Source organism: Palaemon carinicauda, chromosome 18, assembly GCF_036898095.1.
Source record: "Palaemon carinicauda isolate YSFRI2023 chromosome 18, ASM3689809v2, whole genome shotgun sequence".
NCBI lineage: Eukaryota > Metazoa > Arthropoda > Malacostraca > Decapoda > Palaemonidae > Palaemon > Palaemon carinicauda.
The window spans coordinates 15830688-15840687 of record NC_090742.1 but is presented as its reverse complement, the minus strand read 5'-3'; the positions used below and the strand labels follow the sequence as shown (position 1 = coordinate 15840687).

Here is a 10000-nt window from a genome sequence, read left to right as displayed (position 1 = left end):
TAATAATACTGTACAGTATATATACCAATACACTTTGTACAAATAAGCACTATGTCTTCCTTTCTTGTTATGCTGAAAAGGTTCCATAATGATAAAAGAATATAAAAATGTGTATTTTTTTTTTTTGGCAATTACATAGAAAACTCTCGAGCTTACATCCATCATTTGATGATAAAAGCGTTAAAGTCTTTTGTGTGATTTTCAAAAATATAAAAATTCTATGCTTTCTATTTGTCATTGTGGAACCTTTATATATATATATATATACACACATATATATATATATATATACATACGCATGCACACGCACATATACACACACACATATATATATATATATATACGCATCCACACACACATATATATATATGTGTATATATATATATATATTTATATATATATATATCTGTCTATCTATCTATCTATCTATCTATATATATATATACATATATATATATATATATATGTATATTATATACACACATACATTATATATATATATATATATATAAAATCACTATACATTTATATTTAGTAAAAAAAAAGAAAGAAAGGAAAAAATCCTCTAACAATAAGTACATAATGTTCGTCTACAATTAGGATAATGATCCTACCGAATAAAATTATTTTTTCGAGTCTTTTGAAACGTGTTCCAACATGTTTTATCCTTAATTAAAGGAAATGGGGCATTCCACCCGAGCTCATTAAAATCTCTCTCTCTCTCTCTCTCTCTCTCTCTCTCTCTCTCAAAATGTAAAATACCTTAATCCTTTAATGATAAAACAGACTAATGGATTATTTCCGGAAAAATAACTTAATCGGCTCATAATGAAAAAAGAAGATATTTTTAACTATTTAAAAGGTTAATTTTGATGACCCGGCTCATGTTTCGAAATAGAAAAATCAGGAAGTAAAACAAACTTAATAAAATGGTCAATCGTTTTTATAATCTAAATGTAGAATGTATGAATGAATCAATCTATTGATATCGTAACAATAGCTTACATTCTTTGAGGATTTTAGAATGGATTAATCATATTTTGAAATCATTCTGAATCTTTACAGGATCTGAAAGCAACTTGGTTCTGAAGTCAGCAGCTTTAAGAGACATACATAGATTTTTCTTTAACTGTTTGCTTTGTATGATATAACACTTTGAATCTAGTTTAGATATGCATATTCACGCATACACACACACACACATATATATATGTATATATAAATATATATATATATATATATATACTGTATATGTGTGCGTGTGTGTATAAACATATGTAAGTATATACTGTATACGTGCATATATATATATATATATATGTGTGTGTGTGTGTGCGTGTGTGTGTCTCTCTCTCTCTCTCTCTCTCTCTCTATGTGTATATATATATATATATATATAGAGAGAGAGAGAGAGAGAGAGAGAGAGAGAGAAATACACATATATATAATATATATATATATATAGATACATATAAATATTTATATATATATATATATATATATATAATATAGATAGATTAATAAATATACACTATATACCCTTCCTCGTATCATGCTATTATGTAATAATTCCCTTCAAAAGGGGGAACAAAGTAAATCCTTGGTTAATTCTCTTACCCATTATTCTCTCTCCCGGTGACAATTGATCTCCTTTTCACAATGCCCCCCAAAACAAAAGACGACCTCGTAATAGAAAAAGAGAACAAAATCACATAATCTCCCTCACTTCTTTTGTCAACAAAACAGGTACGTCGTTGGCTGCCTGGATGTTTGCGACGAATTTGACGCCTGCAATTCGGCAGCCACTCTGGTTGGCCCTCTCCTGGGAGTGGCGACGATGCTGGCCCTTTTTTGGTAGTGGTTCTAAAAAAGGAATGGAACGCTTTTGGGAGGGGTGCATTTTTGGTGGTGGTTCTAAAAAGAAAGAAGGTCTTCTGGGAGTCGTCCATTGTTGGTAGTGTTTCTAAAAACAAAAAGCTCTTCTGGGAGTGGTCCATTTTGGTGGTGTTTCTAAAAAAAAGAAAGCTCTTCTGGGAGTGGTCCTTTTTTGGTGGTGTTTCTAAAAAAAAAAAGAAATGAAACTTTTTGGAGTGGTCCATTTTTGGTGGTGGTTCTAAAATAGAAAGAAGCTCTTCTGGAAGTCGTCCATTTTTGGTGGGTGGTTCTAAAAAAAAGGAACTCTTCGGGGAGTGATCCATTTTTGGTGGTGTTTCTTAAAAAGAAAGACTCTCTTCTGGGAGATTGGTCCATTTTGGTGGTGGTTCTAAAAAAAGAAAGAAAGAAGTTCTTCTGGGAGTGATGCATTTTTGGTGGTGGGTCTAAAAAAAAAGAATAAAGAAAAAAGAAAGAAAAAAACAGCTATTGTCGTATTGTGTCGGCTAAAAAATGAAGGATTTAGACTGTAATAGAACAGGGTAGAAATGGCAAATAAAAGCTTGCGAATTTCATTATGGAATTTTATTCACGTTCCGAGATTTGTATGTTAATGATCCCTTCTTTATGGGGAAAGATAGGACTTGAAAAGATACTCTGAAATATATCGACTGTTTAGCAAAAGAGGCTTTGAATTGACTAAATTATCTGTAAAATTTTAATCGCGTATTGAAGGTTATCCATGATGTATATATTTGGGATTATATAAATATGTGTCTGTAAGTTTATACGTAGCACAGGACTTGAACCCGTGAAGGGAGAGCGGGGATTATCAACATTGCTAGGCGATGTTGGACGAGGCATGTGTGATTGGCTCATCTACCTGGCGTTAGTCCATCTCGGGATCACTGACTCCTCCGACGGTATATTGAAAGTCTTCATATTAGAAACTATGCAGAAGAGAAGGGTGGCGTATTATGTTGTATTTTGAAGAGCTCAACGATAGAATAAAGTAGAAGAAGAAGAAGAAGAACCGGTATTAATATGTTGTATTCTGAAGAACTGAACGATAGAATAAAGTAGAAGAAGAAGACGAAGAAGAAGAAGATGAAAAAGAAGCGATATTGATATGTTGTATTCTGAAGAGCTGAACGATAGAATAAGTAGTAGTAGAAGAAAAAGAAGAGGAGGAGGAAGCGGTATTAATATTCATAGTAATAATAAAAGTAGTAGAAGCAACATTAATGATATAATCATATTGATAACAAGAGAAGTAGCAAAAGTAGCATTAATGATATTAATGATGTGGAAAAATGCCTTCGCCCAAAGACACTTCAGCAAATGGTGTTACTGTTGGACGGGAATTATTTGTTTTACCATTTTTTTTTTTTGACTAATTGATTCTCCCTTTTAATGAGTGTATTCAATAAGCATAAAAATAAGTTGCTTTATGATAATAATAATAATAATAATAATAATAATAATAATAATAAAACTCTCCCCTATATAATAAAGAGCAAGTGTCTGACTATATTATATATATATATATATATATATACATACATATATATATATAAATATATATATATATATATATATATATATACTGTCACGCTCAGGGGAGAGGGAGTAGTCATACCCTAGTGAGAGGGGATACACCAAGAGGTACACTCGGAAACCACACTCTCCCACAAATTGCCGAACCAGCATGTTGTAGTTAGGACACGGGGGGGGGGAGGTTGAATCTGACGTAAATTTTTTACGGATAAGGTAAAATAATAATAATAATAATAATAATAATAATAACTTTAAAACCCATAGCTGCTAAAGTCTACGGACAGTTCGCTTCACATTTAGACCTTTTTGTCTGACTGCCATTGGTCGTATTATTATTATTATTATTATTATTATTATTACTATTAATTGCTAAGCTATAACCTTAGTTGGAAAAGCAGGATGCTATAAAGCCCAGGGGGCCCCAACAGGGAAAATAACCCAGTGAGGAAAGGGAACAAGGAAATATAAAATATTTCAAGAGCAGTAATAAGATTTAAATAAATATTTCCTATATAAACTATAAATACTTTAACAAAACAAGAGGAAGAGAAAGTAGATAGAATAGTGTGCCCGAGTGTACCCTCAAGCAAGAGAACTCTAACCCAAGACAGTGGAAGAGCATGGTACAGAGGCTATGGCACTACCCAAGACTTGAGAACAATGATTTGATTTTGGAGTGTCCTTCTACAAGAGCTGCTTACCATAGCTAAAGAGTCTCTTCTACCCTTACCAAGAATTAAGTAGCCACTGAACAATTACAGTACAGTAGTTAACACCTCGGGTGAAGAATTATTAAGCAGAATTAAGATACCTTAATCAAAGCTCTAAGACGGTACGTGCAGTCCGTCTAAATCAATTCTCATTTTTACCGTCATTTTAGACAGTAAAGATAGACTTGAAATGTGTATTTGATAAATCTATACATAATTGTGTGATCATTTTATAGTATTGTTAAACAGTTTATTCATATTTCTTCATTACCGTAACTTACTTTATAATCACCTTACACTACGATGGTCTGGTAAATGCTAGAGAGAGAGAGAGAGAGAGAGAGAGAGAGGAGAGAGAGAGAGACAATTAACTAGCGGTATCACAACAGCATTTTTATGTCAGTATCGTTACATAATAACGAAATGAGAAACCATAATAATTTTTCCCTGCGTCTCGAGAGGTAACAGGAACTAAGAGGAGGTTACAGAGTCACGGTTAAAGTCGCTCTCTCTCTCTCTCTCTCTCTCTCTCTCTCTCTGTCGACGGCCCAGAGCAGCTTTAACTTCAGTCAGTCGCCCACGACTTAACAGCAACTGAATAAAAGGCCAAAATACGCTCCCATAACACCAAGACTGACATCTGATGATCACAAGTGAACATTTGAACACCTGGGGGTTCTTTTTTCCATTCCTTTTTGGGAGATTAGATGCATAAGGACGACGAGGCAATTTAGCCAGGTCTCGTTTTCAAAGAAAACGGCAGGCAAATGTAATAATGTAATTTTTTATTTTTTTTTTTTTTTTTTTTTTTAGGGTCTTTTGAGACCTTAATGTGATGTGCTTTTCTTGTCCAGGGTCAAAGAATTCGAGAAGAAAAAGAAGGAAAAATGGATAGGGGGTAAGAGGGGGTAGCTCATTAGCGAAGTGTGGAACGGGGGGGGGGGGGGGGGGGGGGGAAATAGAGTGGCATTTCAAAAGGAGAGTTGTTAGAGTCAGGATAAAAAGAAACTGGAAGACGTGTCCAAAGCCTGCTAATGGGAGGGAAGGAAAGAGACGCTGAGCCAACGCTGAGCCATGTAATTCCAGGAGGATAACCGGTTTCGTTGGAGTAAGTGTGGGATGAGTTGGTCCTACTGGTGTTACAAAGGAGTCCAGTGGGATAGGGCGGTAAATAAAACCTGTAGATGAGAGAGAGAGAGAGAGAGAGAGAGAGAGAGAGAGATCCGATACCATGCTTTTTTTTATTATGATAATACTTTTCATCGGATAAAAGTTTCTTTAACGTGAAGGAAAAGATTAAAACTTATAATGGAGAGAGAGAGAGAGAGAGAGAGAGAGAGAGAGAGAGAGATCCAATACCATGCTTTTTTTATTATGATAATAATTTTTATCGAATAAATGTTTCTTTAACGTGAAGAAAAAGATTAGATTTTATAATGAGAGAGAGAGAGAATTTTTACTATTTAATGAGCAAAAGTAGCATTGATGAAGAAATGATTCGCTGTCAGAGAGAGAGAGAGAGAGAGAGAGAGAGAGAGAAATTTTTTTTTTTTTTACTATTTAATGAGCAAAAGTAGCATTGATGAAGAAATGATTCACTGTGAGAGAGAGAGAGAGAGAGAGAGAGAGAGAGAGAGAGAATTTTTACTATTTAATGAGCAAAAGTAGCATTGATGAAGAAATGATTCGCTGTCAGAGAGAGAGAGAGAGAGAGAGAGAGAGAGAGAGAAAATTTTTTTTTTTTACTATTTAATGAGCAAAAGTAGCATTGATGAAGAAATGATTCACTGTGAGAGAGAGAGAGAGAGAGAGAGAGAGAGAGAGAAAAATTTTTTTTTTTTTACTATTTAATGAGCAAAAGTAGCATTGATGAAGAAATGATTCACTGTGAGAGAGAGAGAGAGAGAGAGAGAGAGAGAGAATTTCTACTATTTAATAAGCAAAAGTAGCATTGATGAAGAAATGAGTCGCTGTCAGAGAGAGAGAGAGAGAGAGAGAGAGAGAGGGAGAGAAAGAATTGTTACTGTTTAATGAGCAATAGTAGCATGGATGGAGAAATGAGTCGCTATGAGAGAGAGAGAGAGAGAGAGAGAGAGAGAGTTGTTTCTATTTAATTAGCAAAAGTAGCATCGATGAAGAAATGAGTCGCTGAGAGAGAGAGAGAGAGAGAGAGAGAATTGTTACTATTTGATGAGCAGCAGTAGTATCGATGAAGAGATGAGTCGCTGAGAGAGAGAGAGAGAGAGAGGTTATTGCTTAAAAAATTGGTCAACGATTCAATGCTATCTAGTCGGGATTCAAAGGACGATGCATTGCCAATAGGACTCCTAGCATGGTCGAATAATCACAGCATACAGCTATGTAGTAACTGGGATGAAGAACTGAACGGGTATAGCCAGATTTTAGACGAATATTTAGCACTTTTGAACCTTTTTCATTCACCGAAGCCTAATAAAACCTGATAATTGCAATGCTTAATAAGAATTAGAGCAGGCATAAGCAACTATTTCTCAACTAGGGGCCACATTTAGATATATTTAAGTGAAAAAGGGCCGCATGATAATACATGTGCCTACAATATTGCTTGCCCAATAAATACTGAATTTTCTTGCAATTCTACCATGTTTTATATATCTTGGTAAGAAAGTTTTACTGAAAACTGACATCTTTCATTATTTCTTAATGATGATTACTTTGAATAACCTAGAAAGTCTTGAGGGCCGCACAACAACACATCAAGGGCCGTATGTGGCCCGCGGGCCGCAGGTTTCTCATGCTTGAGTTAGAAGATCACTTGTGTATTTAAACAATATATTACTTTCAAATGATGTTGATTATCATACCATGTATGTATATGACAGTTTGCTTACTTATCTTAAAGGAACTTTATTTTTTATTAAGGAATATTCCTTTACAAATTATATTCTACATTTTTGTAAATGCATTATAATCTCTATTATAATATAAAAAATTAAAATTTTATTATTTTTCTAAATATGTTTTTAAGTTAGAAACATACTGATCTGTGAAAATATTTTTAACATGATTCATATATCCACTAATATTTACATTAAATGTATTTATTTAGCAAGAATAAGCACGGCTACCTTCTGCAGTTGAAGAAGAAACATTGGGTATATATGATTCTTACAACTTTCAAAACTAACAAGATTATTGAGTTGGGTCATAATATTTTTGAATAATCCCTAAGGGGATTTATGACTAAACTGGATGTGGTAACCTAGTCCTCTTGCTTTTGTTAAAGTTTTTATATTTTACACAGGAAATATTTATTGTAATGTTGTTACTCTTCTTAAAATATTCTATTTTTCCTTGTTTCCTTTCCTCACTGGGCTATTTTCCCTGTTGGAGCCCCTGGGCTTATAGCATCCTGCTTTTCTAACTAGGGTTGTAGCTTAGCAATTAATAATAATAATAATAATAAACGTCCCTGCCTGGCGATCTACTGGACGGAAGATCGAGTCACACTGAAGCTCAATAGTTTCTTTGGTCGCTGCAACCTCACCATCCTTATGAGCTAAGGATGGTGGGTTTGGGCGAGCTTATAGGGCTACCTGCTGTGTCATCAGCAGCCATTGCCTGGCCCTCCCTGGTCCTAGCTTGGGTGGAGAGGGGAACTCACCATCCTTCTGAGCTAAGGATTGTGGGTTTGAAGGAGTCTATAGGGCTACCTGCTGTGTCATCAGCAGCCATTGCCTGGCCCTCCCTGGTCCTAGCTTGGGTGGAGAGGGGAACTCACCATCCTTCTGAGCTAAGGATTGTGGGTTTGAAGGAGTCTATAGGGCTACCTGCTGTGTCATCAGCAGCCATTGCCTGGCCCTCCCTGGTCCTAGCTTGGGTGGAGAGGGGAACTCACCATCCTTCTGAGCTAAGGATTGTGGGTTTGAAGGAGTCTATAGGGCTACCTGCTGTGTCATCAGCAGCCATTGCCTGGCCCTCCCTGGTCCTAGCTTGGGTGGAGAGGGGAACTCACCATCCTTCTGAGCTAAGGATTGTGGGTTTGAAGGAGTCTATAGGGCTACCTGCTGTGTCATCAGCAGCCATTGCCTGGCCCTCCCTGGTCCTAGCTTGGGTGGAGAGGGGGAACTCACCATCCTTCTGAGCTAAGGATTGTGGGTTTGAAGGAGTCTATAGGGCTACCTGCTGTGTCATCAGCAGCCATTGTCTGGCCCTCCCTGGTCCTAGCTTGGGTGGAGAGGGGAACTCACCATCCTTCTGAGCTAAGGATTGTGGGTTTGAAGGAGTCTATAGGGCTACCTGCTGTGTCATCAGCAGCCATTGCCTGGCCCTCCCTGGTCCTAGCTTGGGTGGAGAGGGGGAACTCACCATCCTTCTGAGCTAAGGATTGTGGGTTTGAAGGAGTCTATAGGGCTACCTGCTGTGTCATCAGCAGCCATTGCCTGGCCCTCCCTGGTCCTAGCTTGGGTGGAGAGGGGGAACTCACCATCCTTCTGAGCTAAGGATTGTGGGTTTGAAGGAGTCTATAGGGCTACCTGTTGTGTCATCAGCAGCCATTGCCTGGCCCTCCCTGGTCCTAGCTTGGGTGGAGAGGGGAACTCACCATCCTTCTGAGCTAAGGATTGTGGGTTTGAAGGAGTCTATAGGGCTACCTGCTGTGTCATCAGCAGCCATTGCCTGGCCCTCCCTGGTCCTAGCTTGGGTGGAGAGGGGAACTCACCATCCTTCTGAGCTAAGGATTGTGGGTTTGAAGGAGTCTATAGGGCTACCTGCTGTGTCATCAGCAGCCATTGCCTGGCCCTCCCTGGTCCTAGCTTGGGTGGAGAGGGGGAACTCACCATCCTTCTGAGCTAAGGATTGTGGGTTTGAAGGAGTCTATAGGGCTACCTGCTGTGTCATCAGCAGCCATTGTCTGGCCCTCCCTGGTCCTAGCTTGGGTGGAGAGGGGGAACTCACCATCCTTCTGAGCTAAGGATTGTGGGTTTGAAGGAGTCTATAGGGCTACCTGCTGTGTCATCAGCAGCCATTGCCTGGCCCTCCCTGGTCCTAGCTTGGGTGGAGAGGGGGAACTCACCATCCTTCTGAGCTAAGGATTGTGGGTTTGAAGGAGTCTATAGGGCTACCTGCTGTGTCATCAGCAGCCATTGCCTGGCCCTCCCTGGTCCTAGCTTGGGTGGAGAGGGGGAACTCACCATCCTTCTGAGCTAAGGATTGTGGGTTTGAAGGAGTCTATAGGGCTACCTGCTGTGTCATCAGCAGCCATTGCCTGGCCCTCCCTGGTCCTAGCTTGGGTGGAGAGGGGGAACTCACCATCCTTCTGAGCTAAGGATTGTGGGTTTGAAGGAGTCTATAGGGCTACCTGCTGTGTCATCAGCAGCCATTGTCTGGCCCTCCCTGGTCCTAGCTTGGGTGGAGAGGGGAACTCACCATCCTTCTGAGCTAAGGATTGTGGGTTTGAAGGAGTCTATAGGGCTACCTGCTGTGTCATCAGCAGCCATTGCCTGGCCCTCCCTGCCCCTAGTTTTGGGTGGAGAGGGGGCTTGGGCGCTGATCATATGTATATAGGGCATTATCGCTGTCCCTTTCCTTTGCCATTCATCCTTTTAAACCTTTAATAAGTCCTTCTACGGATACGCCAACGAAGCCGTTTCCTGACCCATTTACATATCAATCGTAGATTACCGATTCATTCATGTCAACTGTGAGATCCTTGGCTGAAATACATGAATACTAATGGAACGTTCGTTTGAGAATGTATAGCATACAGATGCGCCTGTCAGTTTATTTCAATTGATATGTGATAGAAAGACTAGAATATATTAAAATCTATATATGCTATCAAACCACGAAGGTGAAATGTATGAGAATAGCAACTTAGATCA

At 38.4% G+C, this 10000-nt stretch overlaps 2 protein-coding genes across 2 annotated transcripts in view; one reads left to right on the top strand and one right to left on the bottom strand.

Moving 5' to 3' along the window:
* The window catches only part of LOC137656990 (uncharacterized), a 6135-nt gene extending 3990 nt beyond the window's left edge, over positions 1-2145 (top strand). Inside the window, exon 4 of the mRNA XM_068391337.1 lies at positions 1747-2145. Coding sequence (XP_068247438.1) covers positions 1747-1858 — 112 coding nt within the window. The 3' untranslated portion in view covers positions 1859-2145. The remainder of the gene's footprint in view (positions 1-1746) is intronic.
* Positions 1-10000, bottom strand: part of Bka (FCF1 rRNA-processing protein Bka) — a 242981-nt gene that overhangs the window by 177361 nt on the left and 55620 nt on the right. The gene's annotated exons all lie outside the window — the stretch shown is intronic.